Source organism: Siniperca chuatsi, linkage group LG2, assembly GCF_020085105.1.
Source record: "Siniperca chuatsi isolate FFG_IHB_CAS linkage group LG2, ASM2008510v1, whole genome shotgun sequence".
NCBI lineage: Eukaryota > Metazoa > Chordata > Actinopteri > Centrarchiformes > Sinipercidae > Siniperca > Siniperca chuatsi.
Window position 1 is genome coordinate 21,055,275 of NC_058043.1, and position 23,341 is coordinate 21,078,615.

General features: G+C 40.4%; 1 protein-coding gene across 4 annotated transcripts in view; it reads left to right on the forward strand.

The window, feature by feature from the left end:
- Positions 1-15,864, forward strand: part of foxp4 (forkhead box P4) — a 93,725-nt gene extending 77,861 nt beyond the window's left edge. For all 4 annotated transcript variants that reach the window (XM_044179122.1, XM_044179114.1, XM_044179105.1 and 1 more), the window contains 8 exons: positions 112-195; positions 2,312-2,537; positions 3,258-3,334; positions 3,422-3,523; positions 7,331-7,452; positions 8,021-8,087; positions 9,179-9,351; positions 10,248-15,864. In XM_044179122.1, the coding sequence (XP_044035057.1) occupies positions 112-195; positions 2,312-2,537; positions 3,258-3,334; positions 3,422-3,523; positions 7,331-7,452; positions 8,021-8,087; positions 9,179-9,351; positions 10,248-10,395 (999 nt within the window). In that variant the 3' untranslated portion in view covers positions 10,396-15,864. The remainder of the gene's footprint in view (positions 1-111; positions 196-2,311; positions 2,538-3,257; positions 3,335-3,421; positions 3,524-7,330; positions 7,453-8,020; positions 8,088-9,178; positions 9,352-10,247) is intronic.
- Positions 15,865-23,341: the final 7,477 nt, after the last annotated feature.

A 23,341-nucleotide genomic window follows, 5' to 3' on the forward strand; every position in this document is an offset into this window, starting at 1 on the left:
AGGTGTAATTGTAATTGTAATTCTGTGTCAATACCATATTATATCAATCTAAGGGTTATGGAATGAGACAAGTGTTTTTCATAGTGATATCCATCCTTGTGTGTTTCACAGCTGGCGAAAGAGAGCGAGCGACTCCAGGCCATGATGGCCCACCTGCACATGCGCCCCTCAGAGCCAAAGCCTTTTAACCAACCTGTGAGTACACACTGGCACCTCAAATTACATGACTTTTTCTTTTTCAACCCTCTGAACCCAAACCTTTTCTCTTACCTCTTATTCACCTACAAACTCCTCTTAATTGAGCAGTTTCTTTATCCCTAAACCTTCTTGGGATTTCACATTCCTCTTACTGTCTAGCTTGGTATCTACGCCCCCTATTGACCAGTGAGGGTTAATGTGATATTTATAAATCATGGAGACTACTTTCTGCCTGTCTTGTTCTTTTCCACGCTCCTTTCTGTCTTTCTTTCTTGTTTCCCTCAGTCTCTCTTTCTCTGTTTTAAACCTCTCATGATGCAGTGCATTTCATTTCCCAGAAAACTACAATTTGATAATGTTCTCCTTCCACAGAAAAAGTCATAAATTCCAGCTATCCGAGTTAAACTTCAGTTTTGTGTTCGATTCAGCACCTTAAAATTGCGATTTCCAAGCATGTCGTAGAGAGAGAACAGCCAAAGCGGTCTCTCACAGTATTTTGAGTGTGTGCCAACAAAAGGAATAGAAATTTGATGTGAGGTGTGTGTATGTGTCTCTGTGTGTGTCCACACTGGTTGGTGAGGTTGTTATTAGGTATCTAATGAATATTTCATTATTCAGATTGACGAGGACTCTTATTAAAATATGAAGATGTTGAAATTAATTGTCAATTAGAGGTAGAGTGTCTTAATTTGAGGGGATATAAATGGGTGCAGCTGAGTGGCAATGCGTGTGTGTGTTTGTGTGTTCTTGTGTGTCTGGATGATGTGTTGATCGCAGGGGGATCAGCTGCTATTAACATCTAATGGGAAATCAGGAAGAGGCGTGTTCTGTCACCACTGGAGACGAGCCTCAGGGTCAGGGATTGGAGGAGGAGGGGCAGGGGAGGAGCGTTAGGAATGGAAACAAAGCTTGGCCTCAATTAACAGGGTTCGACTGTTGCCGTGGTGATGTGGCAGGGTTGCCGTGTTAATGAAGTACCTGTTAAACAGCCCCGCCCCCTCCAGTCAGCTTAAATGGTACAGCAAGGGGGCAGAGTCAAGAGAAGGCCACAAACATTTTACATAGATATAGACAACACACACACATACACAGTGGTTTTAATTAGTCCTAAACTAGCAGCCCAGAGAGACTGGGAGTACTGGTTCTGTGTGTGTGTGTGTGTGTGTGCGCAAGGCTCTGCCTAATTTGGCTGTATTGGTCCGTGAAGACTTCGCCACCGCAGAATGCATGTGTGTGTTCCCTTCTTACAAACATGCTGTTGTGTGGTTTTATATTTGTAAGCGCAGGGTTAATTGCAGCCAGCGTTGTGTATAAATATACACTATGTGCATGTTCAGTATGTGCGACTGTGTGTGGTTGTGCACAAGAATGCAGGTTGCATTTGGTAAATGGTAGAGACACAAATTCATAGGTAGTGTTGGGGCCTTTATTTTTTATTTGTTAACATTAGTAGTGCTTCCTGGATATAGCGCCCTATACTGCTATACATTGGGTGAAATAATGTAAATTTAATGGTTAGAACAATTATCAGTTATCAGAAAAGTAGTAGTGGCCCTGCTGGCCCATGGTGCTGTGTGTTTGCATCACTTCTGAGATACAACCTCAAATGTATGAATATTCTTATACAACTAGTAGACAAAACAGTTTCACTTTCCTGGAAGAGATTTGTTATCTATATGACACAAAAGCATTGTGTAATGCATTGATATCACCCGACCCTGATCTTATGTTGTGTAGATGATGCTTCTCTGTAAACGTTAGCAGCACTCAGCTGATGGTGAAGCTTTAAAGTAATCACGAGGGAAGCATTAATCATATAAAAAATTAAATTTTATCTCTTTGCACTAAAACAATTCTACACCCTCAGTACAGAAACTATTCATTTTTAGCCCACCTAAAGTTTACCCCCTTTTCTTTTTTAAACATCACACTAAATACTATTAACCCGAGGTACAGTAAGTTATATGAGGACAGGACATTTTTAAAGAAATTAAAGCTATTTAAAGGGAGAAAAGCTATTTAAAGTGCAGAACTGAAACCTCCTTGGAAGCAATAAAAACTGTTATAATCAGTTCACCCTAATTTCTGTGTGTGTGTGTGTGTGTGTCTCTAGCTGAACTTGGCTTCCAGTGGCTCTCTGTTAAAGCGGGACAGCGAGGCCTACCCAGAGGGTCTTCCGCACCCCCCCACCTCAGCTGCCACCCCCATCACGCCACTGCGCCAGGGACCCTCGGTCATCAGCTCCTCCAGTCTGCACACACACTCCCACTCCCACACGCACGGTGTCGGGCCCATACGTAGGCGCAACTCCGACAAGTACTGCACCCCCATCGCCTCAGGTAGACTGTAACATACACTCACTCAGAGCCTGCCTTTTGATGTTATTATTATTATTATGTAATATTTAATTATTGATTTATAATGGACTCAAATTGTATATGTTTTTTAATCCAGTGTTTATGACTGCATACAGTACTTGTTGCTGTTTTCATGTGCTTCTTTTCACAAATTTCACTGCAAGAGCAATAAAATATGTCTTAATTCAGAAATCAGTTTCATTAATGGCTCAAAGAACGATGCAATTGCTGAAAATGACTGTAACCTCAGTTTTAATTCCAGGTATCCAAGCAATATATTTTTAAGTGTGTGGCTTAGAATGAAGTCACATTCATTCACATTTATTTGCTTCACATCAAACGTCTTTAAAAGGTAAAAAAAGTAAGGATTATGTGATCGGCCTCTAAGGAAAAATATTTAGAAAATGTAGCATCTTTAGATAAGTGGACATGGCAAAGCTGTGCTCGCCAAATTCTTCCCATCAAAATTTGCTTAATACTTGGTATGCAGAATAATATCAAGCATCTAGATAAACATTGCTGAGATATTAGTTTTTCTAGACACATTTTTAATTTGTCCATCCTTTTTCTTATATGGATGGATTTCTTTAAAAAAACACCACTGAGACAGTTTCCTAATTTACTATATTTTAACACTCAAAATTCACAGATATTTAAAGTTCACATCAGCTAATTTAAAATTGTCATGCCTTTTTTTTCCAGAGCTGGCTCAGAACTGTGAGTTCTACAAGAACGCTGATGTCAGGCCTCCCTTTACCTACGCCTCTCTTATACGTCATGTAAGTCTCTTCAGTGATCCGTTTCATCATCTCTTCCCTCCATCTGTGTTCTCCTCTAAAAGTTGTTGTGTCTCTCCCCTTCCTCAGGCCATTCTGGAGTCCCCAGACAGACAGTTGACTCTCAATGAGATCTACAACTGGTTTACACGAAAGTTTGCCTATTTCAGGAGAAACACAGCCACATGGAAGGTAAAAGCTTATAATATACGCACCCTCCCTTGTACTTCACCCTTCCCAGGACGTTCTATTGGCTGGATCTAACTGTTGCAAATTCTAAATGTAAAAACTATGTATGTTCTATGTAAAAACTAAACTAGAACTCAATTCCTTTACATCACATAAATACTCACAATTTGTAGTAATAATTTAACCCTGACAGTACTTTCAGAACCAGTTTAATGTAAATATCCCAATCTTAGTTATTGCCACAAAACATTATTTTGAAAAACTGAGAATCAGCTGATGTAGGATGGAAACCAGACCATTTAGCAAACTAGTTTGGAGTTGTTTAGATGATGGTGAAAACGAGCAGCACCACATTTAGAAAGTGAAAGTTTTGACTGTGGTTCTGACTGGTTAAAAGCTGATTCAGTCAGAGCACAATATTTTGACTAAAACTAAAATGTGGATATACAGCTCTGACTGGATAAAAGCTGATCTAATTGACTGCAAAGTAATTGTGGTCTGTGCGCACTGGTGAAGCCCCCGACCCAAGCAGATGCCAGCTGAGACTAGACCACAATGAGAGAAACAAAACTTGCAGGCAGGTTTTGCAGTGTTATTTGAAACATTTGGACTGGCCAAAATTACCTCACTTTGCAGAAAATGGATTCACTTTAAAGGCCTAAATTTAGCATTTATACTCAGAATAATACAAGCACAATAACACACACACACTTGCACACACATTTTAAAGCCGACTTTACTAAGCTCCTAAAGATAAGACTGATGTAACAGTTATTGGCTGTTTCTGTCCTTTATGAGACACTTTCCTACTGTTCTCTTTCTCTCCTCCTTTCTCACTCTGTCTTTTGCTCTTTCTCTTTCTCTCTCCCTCTCAGCCCTAAACAATTCTCTCACCTCCAACACATGGAGAGTCGGCCCCACTTAGCTCGGCAGAGCCACATCTAGCCGTTATACAGCCTCATTACAGAGACGCACATACAAAGCTGACACACACACACACACACTCACACACACACACACACTGCTCATGATCACACATTGAATTCTCACTCTCTCCCTCCTCATCTCTCTCTCTCTCTCTCGCTGCCCTCCCCCCCACCATTGTAGGTGCTGACCCATTTCTACAGAAACCTCACACTAATTTGAGTGTCAGTTCGTCCAGAGAGAGAGGGAAAGTGAGAGAATGAGCAAAGGAGTGAGAGAGACAGGGGGAGGAGGGGTGAGGAGAGACCCCGGCCTTCCTCTAATAGCCCTAAACCCGGGGGGTGGGGGGAGGTTAAGAGACAGGGCAGCCAGGAATATTTTTACCTCCTCATCTGACTTTTATGAATTTTAACTATTAATGTCTGGTGTCTGCTTCCTGTGCCGTTGGCCTCGCAGACCTTTAAATATAGCTCGGCATGGCCTTATGTATTTATATAGCAGCTCAGTGAGTCAAATAGGGCCGTAGAGATGTATGTCCTTTAATAAGCTGTTATATTTCATGAGGACAGCAGTGGTGTCAGGGAGTGGAAGTCATTGATCATTGAAACGAAGGGACAGGGAATGGGGAAGAGAGAGAGAGAGAGAGAGAGAGAGAGAGAGAGAGAAAGAAAAGAGATGATTGAGAGAGGAGGTGAAAGTAGTGTTGAGTGTTATTTCGAGGTGCTGCATGATGGGTTGGAGGCCTAAAAGAAGAGGTTTTATTTTGTGTATAACGTACCAGAAAGCAGTATTCCATTGTTTTTTTCAGATGCACCTAGTATAAATCCCTATTTTGGGTAATTGGTCCCAGGTGTCAAGAAAATTAGAATAGAATAAAATAAAAATAAGAATTTAAAAATACAGTCAAGACTCTACATATAAGATGCTTCACATTGACTTCCAGAGGTCGAATGTAACTGAGTACATTTACTCAAGCACTGTACTTAAGTAAAAAATTTGAGGTACTTGTACTGTTCCATTTCATGCTACTTTATACTTCTACTCCATAGTAAAATATTATATTTTTTACTCCACCACAGTTATTTTACAGCTTTAGTTGATAGTTACTTTGCAGATTATGATTTTACATACAAAACATATAATGAATTTATAAAATGTGATACATTTTTATAGATTAAACTACCCAGTAAAAAATACCAACAGTATATATAATAGTTAAATTTAGCTCCACCTCGACCAACTACAACAGTAAAATGCTGCTTACACATGAATGCATCAGTAGTAACTGTCCAGTGATATAATATATAATAACACTCACAGGGACCTTTTTCTGCAGAATGAGTACTTTTACTTTTAATACTTTAAGTACATTTTGCTAATAATACTTAAATAAAATTTTGAATGCAGGACTTTAACTTGTAATATTTTTGTAGTATTGCTGTGTTGCTGCTTTTACTTAAGTAGTACTTCATCCTCCATTGTTTAACACTAATCTGGTTGCAAGTTATCACAAATTACATGCTTGTTTATTCATTCTTTTATTTATCGTCTTACCTGCTCACATACAGTATATTCCTATTTAGGATCATATGGGAGTAGGCTATCCCTGCATGCATCAGGCAGCAGCAGAAACACAATTGGAATGATCACAGTGCTCAAATATTTTCAGTATAAAGACATTCACACTTCCAGTAACACCTGTGAACCTGAAATAAATGTAGTCTCTTAATTTTTTTTCTTTGTTTGTGATACACAATTCAATCTTTCTTTCCAAAATTCTGCCTCCAGTTTTCCCGTCCCCGATCCCCCATCCCCCGTTCCCCCCTCAGCCAGAGGGAGTGGAGATGAGTGGCACATGTGCTGTGACCCACTGTAAATGACTGCTAATGTTTTAACTGGGAGAATTAGGCTTTCATCACGGAGACGAATGCAAATAGCACTGCAATAGCACTGGTGTCTGGCGTGTGTGTGTGTGTGTGTGTGTTTGCACTGTCAGGGTGGCGGGCGCAGATTGGGGTCAGACTCATTTACAAAACTTAGCATCACAGCTTGGGGGTTGAGGGGATGCGGGGGAGAAAGGGTTCCTCCGCTGATTATGGCTTGTGTAATTACGTGTGTGTGTTTGTATGTGTGTGTGTGCGTGTGCGTGTGTGTGTATCTGCGTGTGTAATTACGGCGAGGAGTGATGCATGCCTGGCCTGTCCCTCCCTCTCGGCTTAGAACGGCGTGTCAGAGAGAATATGCGGGATTTAATTATAGACGAATTAAAATTGGTAATGAAATTGGGCATGAACAAACTACAAATAGCAGATGAAAAGGGAGGCCTGTCCCTGGGGGGGTGAGACGAAGATAGCGGTGTGCCTGCCTGCCTGCTTGCCTGTCTGAGTGCCTGTGGATGTGTGTGTGTGTTTCTGTGTGTGTGTGCTGATGATGACTGATTAGAAAAATTCAGAGATAAAGTAATGCTACTAGAGAACTGCTACCTTGTATTAGCACTGTACATGGAGCTACAGTATGTGTGTGCATAAAAAGTGATGGGTTAAAATAGGACTATTATCCTCAGGTCACACTACTTAAAAGGTAACTACACTGGAAAGCATTGTTTGTACTGAACACACCCTGAGTGAGTGTTCTTACCTCCAGCTAGGGAGGAACTTCAAGTAAAGGAACAAAAATAAGTTGTGTAAATAACTCAGCTGGTGTTGAGTTACTCTTTAAGGACACATTTCCTGCTGGAATATTATGGAAGTCGTGGCATATCATGGCAAAATCAAATTAAATCAAATAAAATATTAAATAATAGATTTAAATAAAATACCCATGCTAAGGACTTGTTGGCTAAACTTCAGTCATGTTAAAGATCTCCCCCTCTCTCCCTTTTCCCAGAATGCTGTGCGCCACAACCTGAGTCTGCACAAGTGTTTTGTTCGTGTTGAGAATGTGAAGGGGGCCGTGTGGACTGTGGATGAAGTTGAATACCAAAAGAGGAGACCACCAAAGATGACCGGGTAAGTGCACACACACACAGACACACACTGTATTACGCACATTTGTTTTCTTGGTGCACAGTTGAGGTTGATGTGAGTGTGAGCTTATGGGTGCTGGCACTATGATTGCCTAAATGGACCCTCTATTATTACCAAGAGGCCAAATAAAAAAGGGCTGCCGGTTTATTGTGTTCATACTGAACTGTATGTGTGTGTGTGTGTGTTTTCCCTGTTTGTCGGCAACATTAGTAAGCAGCTGTGTGAGATGCAGGAGAGGAAAAAACCTTGTTAGCGTATGTAAACAGATGTTCTCTCCAACTGTCAGAGAAACCAGGGATAATTACACACACACACACACAGAGGCACACACACCTGCACGCCAGATATTGGACACTTTCATATGTGTATTTTAGCATCTGTTTACAGTCTGTGTATGTTTCTACTTGTAACAAACATATTTGTGAGTCAGAGCGCTTTGGCTGAAGTGACTTTTCACATATGCGCTCAATCTGTGATTCTCACCCCCCCCCCCCTTTGCTCTCTCTTTGTGTGTGTGTGTGTGTGTGTTTGTGTGTGTGTGTGTGTGCAGAAGTCCCACTCTGGTGAAAAACATGATTTCAGGCCTGGGCTTTGGATCCCTAAACGCCAGCTACCAAGTAAGGAATGCTCTCTCCTTCCCCCATTTTGCTCTAACTCTCTATCACTCCCTCGCGCACACACACACACACACACACACAGCAGCCAATTGCAATCAAGGGCACTAATATCAATTCCCTCTTATAATTAGCAGATTCCCTAACGACATTCACACCACCTCCCTCCTCTTCCTCCCACACCAATACACACTCTCACCTCCCACCTCACTTTCTCACACATGCCCCACCCCACCACCACCACCTCTGCACACACACACACACACACACACACACAAACACACACTAGACCCATCTCTCCACTCCTACGCAGACATACACACTGAACCCACACACACATGCAGTTTTGCAACTGAGATGATTTATAGCATCAAGTAGTTGTCAATTAAGGTTACCGCATAAAATTATCGCCTGTCCCAGAAAATCCATCTCTGAGCCAATGAGAATTCCCCTCCTTTTGTCTATTTTTTTTTCCTGTGTGAGAGAGGAGGTGGGGTGAGTCTCTCACTCACCGGTGTCCAACCTGTCTCATCTACAAACAGCTGGAGGCGAGTGTTTGCAGCAGTAACAGAAGCAGCACCTGTTGTTTGCAGACATTGATGTTTTACAGTGTTTGTGTGTGTGTTTAAGTTGACGTTGTGGCTCAGTCTCGCTTAACATTCCTGCAGAGACTTTCATGTGAACACACACACACTTATGACAGGGACTTTATTGTACGAGCACAAGCCACGATGGGGAAAGAACTGTATATAAGTGCCCCCTAGTGGTTTGTCAAGTTCACTAGCAAGCTCTCCATCATTCATTGTCGCTGTGACCATTTCTTACACTGTGTTTTTAGAGTGTTTTTGCATCTAGTTATTTGTCAGTTCAAGTTACAAATACATTTTGGGCTTAAATATATTAAAGTTAAGTAGAGTTAGATGTTTCAACATATCCGGATGCGGTTGAAAGATCATTTTATTACGTCACATATCCCTTTTTCCATTATCATTTAGTTTCTTTAATTTGATACATCAGATTTTTAGAAGAAAAAAAATATAACCCAGCTCCTGTTTAAAGTAACTGGACAACTCTGTGTGTGTGTGTGTGTGTAGGCGGCTCTGGCAGAGAGCAGTCTGTCCTTGCTGAACAGCCCTTCCCTGCTGACCTCTCCATCTGCGGCCAGCCTCAACATGCTGCATGTGGGCCACGATGATGTCAGCTCCACTGTGGAGCAGGTCAACAGCAATGGGAGCTGTAGCCCCACGCTCAGCCCTCAACAGTACAGGTACACGTGGACACACACATGCATGCACACAATTGTGAAGGTGCAAGCAGACAACACAAAACTGCTTTAACATTATTCCCCCTCACTGAGCATTTTTACATTTATTGTCTTCACATGGGCCATTGTATTAGACTGATAATGGCATTTTTATCAGCGAGTTGGTGTTGTGGACCATCTACATAACGGAGGTATAATGGCAATACTGATATTAATATTATCATCTTTATAGAAGATGGCTGACGAGATAAATCATTTTAGTTTATTGTGAGAGAATTTTACATAACTGGACAATCTAAAACATCAAAGGAAACGTCCTCCCCCTGGAGAGTGTAAGTTCTATTATAATCTAAGTGCTTTTTTATGAGGCTTTTCCCCTTAAAATATAGAAATAAAACTTGATGAAACACGTTTTACAACTAATGGTTACATTTTAGATTATAAAACGGTCAGTTTACCCCCCCCAAAAAAAGTTTTCTATTATCTAGAACAGCAGTTTTGCATTTGTTTTTTGCAAAACATTACATGTATGAACATTCAACAATGCCTCTTTCCATAAATAATAACACATTTGCACAGAAAATCCACATACCTCGATGTGAAAAGTTTCACTGACAACTTCTTTCTACCACTCACCAACCGAAACCATGACAGACGATATTGTTGGGTTTACAGTATCTTTTTTTGTGCTTTGGCTGCTTCAACTGTACTAAACTTTAACTGTACAAAAGTGACAACAGATACTACAAATAACAACAAAACTACCTGGGCAGCACTCTAGGAAAAACACACGCTTTGAATATGCCAGAAAATATTTGGCATCAGAAATTCTGCTATTGGCATCTGCCTTTAAACCTCTACCCCTCGCCCCGCTAACAGCTAGTTGCTCTCTCCTCCAGCCACCAGGTGCATGTGAAGGAGGAGCCCACTGAGGTGGAGGAGGACAGTCGGCCAGTATCCCTCCTGGCCGGTGTCACACACAGCCTGCCATTGCCGAGCGACGAGCGCGACCTGGAGGAGGATCTTCCCACCGAGGAGCTGGAGTAGGACAGATGCAAGATGGACCAGAGGGACAAGACATAGCGAGATCAATCCCTGAGCCCTCTCGTCAGTGTGAAGAGGAAAAGATAGCTACAGTACACTTAAGAGAAAAGAGAGAAAAAAAGAGAATGTTTTTTTTTTTGTTTATAAGAAAATGCAAGCAACCAAGGACGACATTGAGAAACTCCAAACAGGGTTAGATGACCTCCGTTACTTTCAGACGCAAAAACAAGACTGTGGAGCACTGCTTTACCTCCATGTGTTTCTTTTCCAACACTTGGCTCAGAGGTGTAACACCACTCAATACATACACCCTCACACAAAAAACACACGCACACACACACACACACACACACACACACACACTCATTCACTTGTCAAACCATGTCTCATCATCCTCCCTGGTCAAATCAGCCTCTGTGTAGAGACCCTTAGAGGTTTGGACACACACTCTCCTCCTCGCCCCACCACTCTACATACACCCTCCTCTCTGTTGTCTCGGGCTGCCTGGCTAGCCGTTTTTATCTCTTCATTAGTTGAGAAGACACACAGGTGTGTGCGTGTTAGAAAGAGAAGGACACACACACACACACACACACAGGATCATGTGTATATAGATTTGGAGCAGTCACCAGGGGCTGTGCATTGTACCTCTCCTTCTTCCCTCTCTTTGAGTCAATCACTTGCTTTTTCATTTTCTTTGATTCGACTGAAATGAAACTGTTGGGCTTCAAGATGGGAAGGAAGGAAGAGTGCTTTCGAAGAGTACCTCCAGCAGTGCTCCAGCACTTCTGCAGAGCGGGCTCCTGTCTCCATGTCGATGTGTGAGCCCACGGAGAGGCTGACCCAACAGAGGCGGCGTGGCCCTGGTCCCTGTCCAAACTTCTGCCCCCAGCAAGACACTTAGTGACGGACATCTTTTAAACTCTTTGCTTCTAAGTGAGATAAAAAAGAAGACCTTTTCCTACCCCACCTCCATCCCTTCCCATCCCCCGCGAAATGACTGCAGGAATAGGACCATTTGGTGCTGTCCTTCTCCTCTCCTCTGTTTGTGGATGGAGTGACGAGCTTGGAACACTTTGAAAATGAGAAGAAAAGAGGGGAAGCAGAGAGAAATGAGGGAGGAAGCGTCTACAGAAATATTGTGACTAAAAAAGAAAACTGTTGATGATTATGGAACATAACAAGAAAAAACGTGTGGTAGCTTTTGTCATTTCCTTTTTTTTATTTGATGTTATTATCATTGTTTATTTTTGAGGATCAATATTTCCACGGTGGCGTTCTGTTTCGACGTACCTTTTCTATGGATGCTGTTTTTGTTTTTGTATTGTAATTTGTTTGATTTACTCTGGCTGTTCACATCATTCCAAATGAGTATTGGCAAAAAAAAAAGAAAGCGCAGTATTGTCCCAACTTGTGATACCCAACCCCCACTCCTGCCCCTCTCCCTTTCTGTTCCAAGTGTAGCAGGCAAGAAATTTGGAAATAGCACTTAAAGTTGCCATTATCCAGACAGATTATTTAACAGCTGAATCTTTTTTTAAATTCTCTCTCATTCATTTGTTTTTGGTTGTGTATTTAGTTGAGAAATATCAGTAATGCTTTAAAAAATATATATATATATTATTACTGCAGTCAGAGAATACCTCATCCCACAAAGGTTCTGCCTGGAACTGTGTCCAAATTGATAAACAAATAAGGGGGAATTCTTTCTGTGGGACATCAAATGCGGCAACTCTGCTCAGCTTCGATTCAAAGCTCTATGGTTGTAATAGTTACTGTATAGAAGCTATCTGCAATTCACTGTGTGAGTTTGTGTTAAAAGGAATAGCGCGTGAGATTTATTTTTTTGTTTGTTTTCCGTGAGCATAAAAGCATTACTTTTCTCTACAGTGCCATACCAAATTTAACATTTATTTTAACCTATTATCTGCTTATTCCCATTTTATTTTTGTTACAGGTAACCAAAGAAATATGTAGAAAACCAAAAACCCTGTAGTTTATTTTGCCCTTTTTGAGTTTCATTTTTTTTTCTTCTTAAAGAATTGGCCAAAAGACAACAAACCAGGAGTTTGAATTCTTATTATTGTATTCATATAACTATTGTGTTGACATTATACATGACTTACAGTGCGGACCATTCCAAAAACCAAAGTGTGTAAAGCCAACTAGAATTTAGAGACATCAAAGCTTTTACATGATAAGCGGTTACGAATGACTCACATTAGGTATGAGGCCAAAAACTAGTATCAACAAACCTCGCACAGTTCCTCTGAAAAATGAAAATAAAGAGAAAATTTAAAAAAGCACTTAGAGGTGAAACCCTGTCTCTCCCACGCTCAGGCTAAACTGTATTCCAAACACAATCCTAGGACTGGCCCTACTATTGCATGAGCAGGCCTAAAAATGAGGCACTCGTGAGGCATTTGAACACAACATATACTCCATTGATCTTTACAACTTGAGATGCCAACAAAAAGAAAGGTTAAATACAGAATGAAAATATTTGGCTCTGTCAAATCAACCTGGCTTTACAGGATACTTTTACTGGTGCTGTCGTAACAAACATTTGGAGTTTTTTAATCTAGGAAACAAACATACCCTCTTGTGGTTACAGAAGTCACATCTTTGGACAGGGAGGAGTTATTACAAAAGCATATATATAACAATAAAGAGGGAACAACTTAAAATAATAGAAATAATATATACCAATATAAGAGGAAAACAACCAAGGGACATATAATTAAAAGTTGGGTTCATTTTTTCCATACTTTTTCTCAAACTATCTCTTGCACTTCAGTCGATTTTTCTTATTTAATGAAAGAACCTTTCTGATGACTTTGCGTTCATACAGGACTGTTTCCTGTCACATTACAGACTGATTTCTAACAAGTACAAAGTGGCAGACAGGCATCTTGAAACAAGATAAAAACCAAAAATAACACTACCTCCTTTTCAAAATGGTTCAACACATAGCCAATGGGAGACTGAACTCTCTTAAATATTTTTTTTCTCCATTCTTCCTGGATGATAATAATGAATGCCAAAATTGTATTTACACTTACTGTATGACTGACACACAAAGAAGCTATTTGGCGATCCGGACTCCCTAACACATCTGCTTGAGCCCAAAAACATAGAGACGTTTCACTTTCCATGGAATTAAAAATGACTACCTCTCCTTAAACCACATCTAAAGCACTCTCTACGTCTCAAAGTGTGTTGTGAAGTGCTCACTATATATGAAAAGTTTTCTATCAGCTGTTTTAAACTGACCATACACCCAATTATCACTGAGCTATGTAAACAGCCTCTCAACGATGTGCTTTGACTGTATGTGTGCATATTTGTGATCTCAGCCAATGAGAAACTGGTCATTAATGGCTATGTGGTGTTGCATGAAGCTTGGTTGTCAGGTGTAATGATGGGCAGAATATATCAGTGCCACCACACACACACACACACAGGGGTATAGTATAACAGAAGCATAGAAGCAGGGCTATGGGTTAGTGCAACAGAGGCTCTGACCATCCAGATATCCAAAGACCCACAACACAGCAGCACCTGCTTCACCAAAACACTCGCAGAGACACTGAGAGGACTAACACACACTTAATGAAACTCATCACTACTACTAGTAATATCCAAACCAAGAGGAACTGCTGCATACAGTACATAGATGATCTCTGACTTGTGCTTTAAGGTACACCTGTAAACAAAGCTGTTTTATAAAGATGTAGATTGTTCACAGGTCGCCATGTAACACTTCTGTTCTTTCTCCAGCTTGGCATAACATGATGTATTCTTGTATATTAATGCTTGACTTATCTCTCCAGGGCATTCTTTCCCATTTTGTCCTTTGATTTTCTCTTCTTTTTTTTCTGCACCTGTTTAGCTATTGTAAAGCTTTCAGCTCTGATTCTATACTGTACTGCTAATGCTGAAGTATATGTATTTATCATATTAAGTGCTGCAGGTATCTTGGTTTATTAGTTTTGTTTTTGTTTTGTTTGTTTCACCTTTTTCAGTTCTTCATAAAACGTCTGGGACGCTGATTTTTTAAGTGTATTATCTCTAAAAAAAAAATTAAAAGAATAAAAGTTAGATCAGTGGTTTAGGTAACACCTGTTTGTATATTTATCTTAGCTAGGTCTATTTTGATACTTTTTTGTCTCTGTACTGCATTTATGCATTTTTAAGGAAAGAAAAAAAAACAAATGGAAAACAAACTAAAAAGTTACTTCATTATGTATTGATACCTCAGAAGGACTTTTTCTCAAAGACAGGACCAAAACCTCCGAAAAGAAAAAGAGAAAGAGGAAAAAATGTAAGAATATGTAGCCCCTCTCTTGCTTTAAAAAATGCGGAGCTCTAGAAAGGTATTGCTGTTGGTCCTCTCAGGTGCCAATATGTGTCCGAGCTCCCTGTGACCCCTCCCTGTGACCCCTGACCCCTGTCATTCCTGTGCTGAAACTCCGACCCACAGAGCTGTCAATCATCTGCAGGCGCCGTGGGGGTGTCACTGAGTCACACACCTGACTGGTGGTGACCAGTCACAAGCCTCATCTCCCAGTCCCACAGAGGCAGATCAAAGACTGACACTGTTGCATTTTTGATACTCCTTCTCTTGCGTAGTCTCAATACCAAAATGTGGAATGGCCCTCAGAGATGCAGCTCATCCTCTGACTACCAAAGGCATTGCAAGCAGCCATTTGCTTAGTCCAAACTCCTAAACTGTAACCAAACTGTAACCAAACCAATGCCACAACCTTAACCAAACAAAAACCAAGCTACTTCCAAAACTCTCCATCGACTTCACTGATCACGTTTACTGATAGCTGTTATCTCTTGTACATCCACATAATGGTGTTATAGGACCAGCCTGCAGCCTATTGGCTGGTGACTGACTCAGAGGACAAAGGGGGCCCAAATCCTGATGTGTGATTGGACAGTTCTGAGGTGTCATGTGAGGGGGAAGGGACTCTCAAAGTGGAGCTTTGCCTGACGGTATTATCAAGTAGACAGCCAGAATCCGATGGAACTACCACTTCAGCTCTCCTCTGGTTAAACCTTAGGAATGTGTGTACATTTTCAGCAGTGACTCTCTGAATTGTTTCTTAGTTTCAGTTTACCTGTTTACCTCTCTTTATCCTTTGGTTTTTGTTCTGTTTCTTGTTATTTGAAAGTGTGACCCGAGGAAGAGGCGGGGACAGGGACTGGGTGGTGGCTTTAGACAGACAGTGGAGCCCAGCCCTCTGACCCTCCACCCCGGGTAGCCATGTAATGCCAGTCACTGCCCTTTCCTTCATGCTGTATAAAAACACACACATATATCTGTGTATTTGTAACCTGAATTTTCTTGTGTCTGTCCATGCAGACAATAAAAAAACTGTACAGTAGGTCTAGTTGCATGTAATCTGTACTAATTATTGACAATGGCATTATAAAATGCAATAAAATACTTATTACACTGTCCTACGCTGTGTCCTTGTTGTTTCTTCTTTGGTTCCCAACTTGTGGGGCCCCCAAAGTAGTCACAAGATAAATATCTGGGGTCATGAGACAATAAACAGAATGGGAAGGCAGAAAAAATAAATTTCTGCAACACAAAATTTTTCTGATTTCACTCTAATCTTTGCTTTTTGCTTGTGGATTACTGGTTAATTTTACCTCCTTAGACCTCATACAGGTTTTGAAATATATCAGTCTGCAAAGGAAAATTTACTCATAACTACTACACATAATGCAACCTATGACAAGGGGCTGCAAGACTAAAAGGCTTGGAGCCACCAGTATATGGAAAAAAAATACCCTTGAAAGGAGTTACTACAGTTAAATACTTTCTTTTATGTTAAGAAACAAATCCAAATCTGTAAGTAAATCTAATTGTAAAATATATACATGGGTTGGACATAATAACACCTGTACAGCATAACACAATTAAATACAGGAGCCATGCAACAACTACTACATTAAAGCTTCAATTTTGTTGAGACTGTGTCAGAGGTGTTGATTCAACTCTGCTGTCATTTTTGAACTTGTGGTCAGACTTGTTTGTTTGAATTGCATTATATTTACCCATACCCTGCACCCTAACCAGATGAGACTACATATCACCCACAAACACACACTGAAAAGGCAGCACTATACTTGCAGAAAATAAACTATCAAATGCAGCTACTCCAGTTTTCACTGTGACCTCTGCCAGACTACTTGTCATATAAATGCTCTACTCCTGCAGTCTCTAACTACTATAATTAAGGAAACTGCTGTTAACAATGAAGTAAGGCTGAATGTTTTTGGAAATTTAGCTAATTTCCTCTTAGCATCCTGTTAAGTCGGACCGTACAAGTAAAACTATTATAAAATGACTCAATTTCACCTAAAACATTACCAGTGCTGCACCAAATGTCCATGTAAAAATCATGTGTACCTGAAACATATTTAATACTAACCTTAAAACTAACATTTTACACCTCAAAATAAATAAACTGGTAATTAATAATGTACTAAAAATTCTCATTTTATTGTAAGAACTCTTAAAAATGTTGTATCTACCGTTTAAAAAATGACAACCACTGTCCCAAATTGTTGGCTGATGGAGAGCTCATTATAAATGGAGTTGTCTTGAGGACGGTTTCACCTGATCATTTAAAATTCTAATATCCAAGGTCCTGCGCTCTTTATACAGAAAATACACTTCTTTTAGTTCATAGAATTCATATAGAAAAACATGTCATATAGCCTTTAAAGAATGCATCGAATCATTCCTATGGCGCTCCAATGGTAACTTTTCCTTAAGTTACAAGTTCAACCTGTAAGGCCTGCGGGCCTTCAGAGAGGTCAGTGTGTTGTGATACAGAGAGTGGCCACCAGGAGGAGTAAACAAACCGGACAACACAAGCAGCATCTCATAAACACAAGCCCAGCAACAAACATCTCTGTGGTCCACTGACATGGTCCGACCAACAGGGTGGGCCAGAGAGTGCAGAACAGACAAGAGCACTGAGTGAACCACCTGTAGTGTGTGTGATGGAGCGAATAACTTGAATGCAGGTGGCTGAAGTCTTGTGATCTATCTTATAGAATAGATGCTGTATGTGGTAGAAACTAGTTTTTGTGACCTATGTGTACTTTTTGTTAACTCACCTTCTCCATTTTTCCTTCTCCTTCTTTACCTGTGTCTCTCTCTACCTTGCAGGCTTGCCGCATGCCCTACAGCTTATCTTTAAACTCCGGCGCTGCATCGCGGATGTGTTGCCACAGGGAGAAAAAATGGAAACTGGCTGGATGTTTTTTGGAAAGTTGAAACTTTGTTTAATCTTGTGCTTTTAGTGAACTTCTCTGTTAGTCAGCTGGGAGGAAACTCACTCTTGACGCTTAAATCCCTGTGACATTTGGTTTTGGGAGAGACCCCATCCTAAGCCTATTACAGACACACATGCACACACAGACACACACACACACACACACACACACACACACACACACACACACACACTGGCATGCACACATCATGAATACTAAGCAGAAATTTAGTACTATATACAAGGTGAGCCAGGGTGCAGAGCAACACACAAAGAGGTTTTTCTTGGCGTGGCACAGTAGTGTTTGGCGTAAACCTGAGTCTGAAGCTCTGAATATAATTCTTAATGCTCATCTGGACAGAGTAAGCAGTATATGTGTGCGCATGAGTGTGTGTAATGTACGTTTGCAAACCTGTTTGTGTGTCTGGAGAAGGATTTGTACACACGGTTATGGATCTATTTGCCTGTGCATGTGCATGGACTTGCAATGCTAAATCAATATGCGCGTGTGTGTGTGTGTGTGTGTGTGTGTGTGTGTGTGTGTGTGTGTGTGTGTGTGTGTGTGTGTGTGTGATTGGGTGTGTGGGTGGGTGGGTGTGTAGGACTTCTAGTTCCAGCAGCATGGAGAGCACTGAGGTCCAGGCAGACCCTGTGAGTCACCAAATAAATTTACTGAGAGCCATGCTAACATCTCTCTCCGTCTCTCCCCCGTTCACTCTCTCTGTCATCCTCCCTTCTTCCCCTTCGTGTCTGTGGCTGAAGGAGTGGGCTGTCCTCCAAACAGTATATTGACTCACTCAAAACAACACAACATACTGTGTATGCATCCATATGGATCTGCTTACTCAGACTAATGAGCTGAGACTTTCTCTCTTTCTCTTGTCTACATTAAAGTTTTTTATTTATTCTATAGACTGAAAACATTCAAAGCACGTGCAATTAACTGATAAAAGATCGTGTTTTGTTGAGATTGGCTTTACTTCCTGTTTTCTTTAGATGTTACCAATGTTTTTTTTTTCAATTAGACCCCTGTTAGACCTCTCTGGGGTCTAACTGACTCAAGTAATGTGTCATATGCTGTACAGTTCAAAATCCTGTTTATAAGCAATTCTTCTAAAATTAGGAAAAGTCATGAAATACCAAGGTGATAAAACAAGTATGTTTACTGAGCTTTATATTATAAAAAGAGGGCCTGGGTCTATTGGACTCCAAACAGAGCATTAGGGTTAATTGTGTCTTCATGTTTGCCCAACAAATAGTCCCAAATCCAAACATTTTCAAATTTCCAATTATATCAAAAACAGAAAAGCAGCAGATCATCACATTTGAGAAGCTAGAAACAATGGCATTTTTTCTTGAAAAATAGTTTGAATTACTATTTGAAAAACACTAACTGCATCAATGCATGGTGTGTAAAAAATCCCAATTCATCTGTTTTGATCTGTGAAAATAAATAATCAGACTGAATCACTCTGTCTTCAGCAATAGTCAATATGACATGATTTGAATCAAACTAATATATTTTAAAAAAAAAAATACTTTTTCTGCTCTGTTGTTCCCTTGGGGATCAAAATACATACATTGCATTTCACAAACAGACATGGCAGACAGAGAGAGCAAGGGAGCTTTGCAGTAGTTTCCCAAACCAAAAAGGTACAAACCATAATATTGAGTTGCAGCATCAAAAAACGCACAACTTTCACAAATGCTGGGTCATTGTCCTGGTTTTTTAAATAACTAGCCTCCAATTGTTGGTGTCTCACTGCTTTCCTCCCAAGAACCCTTCCTAGAGAAGTTATGAGTCTGATGAGAAAGTGGATGAAACTGCAGGACTCCATGTGTGGCAGAGAGAGAGAGAGAGAGAAAGAGAGAGAGAGAGAGAGAAAGAGAGAGAGAGAGAAAGAGAGAGAGAGAAAGACAGAGGGCCCCAGCTACAGAACAAAAGCATCTTTGTGAGTGATTGGAACCACATTTTCACCCTCCTCTCTCTCTCTCTCTCTCTCTCTCTCTCTCTCTCTCTCTCTCTCTGTCTCTCACCCTCTCTCGCTCAATCTCCCAGTCACACCACACTATTCAAAACTGAAAACAATCAACGTCACAAGTTTCGAAAAATACTCGAAGATGGTCTCAGTAGATACTCTCTGTGTGCGTGTTGCTCCAGTTTCACTTTTCTGTGAACACACACACACACACACACACACACACTGTACTCACATACACACTCTCTCTCTGCCTCTGTCTGGACTCTCTCTCCCTCTCTTAATCTCTACATTTCCTCTGTCTGCCCCTCCCACCCTGCCTGTCTGCCGTACTGATGCCGGGGAGGGTCTGGATGTGGCATCTCATGCAGTCTGGTCAGAAGTCCTGGAGCAGTGGAGCAGCTCTCACATCAGTCCTCCATGCTGGCAAACTGCTCTTTCTCTACTGGATCTCAGTGGACTGGAAAGCCTCTAAAGCCTCAGAGGCCTAAGCCAAACAAAGAACAGGTCTACGTGCTGTGAGAATCAAGAATTGCTTTCAACATGGTGAAGCATGGCATGATTGCCTTTGTGAGGACAACTTGCCCTTGGTACAGTATGTAGCAGAACTTAGAACTTCCCTGGATGCATTGGTACTTAAATTCAGCTAAAGTTGTGACATAGTAGCTGTAAAAAAAATTCAAATAAGTAGTAACATAAAATAGAGTGCTGTAGTGTGATACAAGGTGGTGGTACTTAGACAATATTTGCAGGGTGTGTTTAGATTTTTTAATATAACACTGGCCCTCTCTTCCTAACACAGTACAAATCCTTGTTTCATTACTTCATTCCATTGTATGAAAAGGAAAGATCATTGACTTTTAAGGCACAAGGTAGTGTATTGTTGCAATAATTCACGGTCACAATGCACGGTGACAGACATAGTATTGCATCATTTTTCATATAATTTCAGCGATCATGTAATTTTCTTATACCACTGTCATGTCTCACAATTATGTAGCTCTGGAGCCAACAACTGGTTAGCTTAGCTTAGCATAAAGACTAAAAACAGGGGGAAATAGCTAACCTAACAGTACTGGGACCAGTAACTTCTGGAGTCTCCGTTGGTTGCCTGGCAACTGGTCCTGGCCAAGAAAGAGTCAGCCACATAGCTCCCCGAAAAAACAGTGAATTGTATTTTTCACAGTTCAGTTTTTGTACGGATTAAACAAATGAGATATAACGTGTTAATTAATGAGCTTGTGAGGTGCTGGTAGGTAGATTTTGTTACCTTTTGACAGAGCCAGGCTAGCTGTGTCACATTTACTCTACAGGCAATAGATTGGTATCGCTCTTCTCATCTAACTCTCTGCAAGAATGCTAATTTCCCAAAATGTAGAACTATTCTTTTATAGGACAGTTATTGTTCAGGATCTGTTCAGGATCAGGGACAATATATTTCTGTCCCAAGTCTGCACACAATAAAATACTTATGTGCATGTGTCTGTGTGTGCGTCAACAGCACCTCCTATTTCATAATTGTTGGAAGCTGATATGATAGCGCTATTGGAGGTGAGGAATGTGGAAGGATGCTGCCATGTTCGTCTGCTTGGTGCACTAGACCCTGGAAGGTCCAAAGAGTCCTTGTTCACCTCCACAGGAAGCTGCCACTTAGAACCAGAACAAAGGCAAGCAGCAAATCTACAAGGTGTGTAGCACCCGCCACCTACTCTGTGACAAATGTGTTTAAAAATCATTAAATAACCGTTAAATAAGGTTTGATTAAATTACCACTGAGTACCTGTGAATCACAAGCGTTTAAATAATTATGTAAATACCAAGTAAGCAATAGAAATTAAAGCTATCAGACTGTAATGTAGAGAGCCTTGTGGGTGCGGTGAATGGTGAAGTGGGGTCTGAGTCATGAACGGAAGTAAGAGGATAGAGAGCATATGCTTTTCATGAGGCTGATGACAGGAAAATTTCTCCACTATTTCATTGTTCAGTGCTGGAATAGGTGGGGGGAGACTGGATCTTGTACAAACACACATGACTTTAATGTAGCCACAATGTAATATCAACGATCTTCAGGGTCTTTTGAAGCTTGTATTTGGTTTATTTATGCGGGTCTTCTGTTTTTATTACACTATAATTGTACTGTATCACTTTTAGCTGATGTGATGATATCAGATAAAAGACGAGAATTTCCTCATTAACACGTTGTGATCCTGTGAATTAGTTGAAAATGAGGGTGAATTTTAATTTGATACAATTTGGGCTGCAGTAGATGACAAATTGGTAAGTTATGCATGTAAAGCAGCAGGGAGGGCAACTGTTTGAAATGTGTTGATATGAATTAGCTCAAAGAGACTTTGATATGATGCTATTGGTTATCATCGGACTTCCTTTCAGTGGTAGGTTTTGTTAAAATCCTGCATGGGGGACATTTATACTGGGACAGCCTCTCTAAATGATCTGTCTTAATTTTATATCTATAAGAATTATGTGTAACAAAAATATTTAGATCATAAAGTGAGTCTTGTCTGCTGAACTGTAAGTACCCAGCTGTCCCAAGTAAAATACACTATGTCTGGATTTCTTTTCAAAAACAAAGTGACAAAAATATTCCTTCTGGAACTAGAGCTCTCTAACTACTCGCTACCATTGCCCACACAAGCTCTGACCCTCGTGCCCAGACAGACGCTGAGCCCCCACAGAGCACAAATCCTACAAATACTTCAGTGTCAAAGCCTGACTGTTTCAGATGAGTGATTGTACACACAAATTGAATAGGAGGTTTCAAGTTGTTAGTAAAAATGAAGGCTGTCTCAAGTAGAAGATTTACTGCTGTGAATTACCTCACGCCACTGCCACACCTTCAGACTTCAATCACAGAAAACACTCTCCTCAGCCACAACCTCCAGGTGTCAACATGGCATGAGCAGACAAAGGCCTGTCTGTCATGGGCTGTTATTTCTGTATCATGTGTGACCCAAGAAACACAACTAATTCTCATATTTTGGTAATTTATTTTATTCCACCTACCTTAATGTTTGCAATATTAATAAGTTAAGACTTTTCGCAATAATACCCTGAACAAAGTTAGAGAAAAGTTGTGGTTTTATCACGAGAAAGTTATTGCAAAAAGTAAGAAACAAAGGTTTTACTGAACTTGGTAGACAGATTAGGTTCAAGGATCATTATTGTTGGATTTCTGCCATTAAACTATACTAATTTATCATATTGCAAAGTAGAATACACTACATAACATGGAATGTTTTATATATTTGACATTTGGTATTTATGGAGTCTCCTTATCTATTTCGAAACATTTGTCATTGCTGGGTAACCGGTGGTATCAGGTCCTCTGACACCCACACCTGCTGGCATTATTGTTCAAGATAAGTGCGTCAAAACTCAGAAATTTAAATTTTGAAAAGAGGTCAGATTGGTTGATGATATTAGTGAGTTAGGAATGTCAATGGTCAATATATTTACAATGTATGTAGTGCTATAAACACAGGTTTGACAACTATTAAGAGTTTCACATAGACCGATATTTCCCAGTATGAAGCTCACGACTTCCTCTGGTATATCCATACTTACATGAGTGTAAAATGTAAATATACATTTACAGTATATGTTATTATCTAGCCTCCCTGGTTAATTTGTAGTTAGCTAAACCTA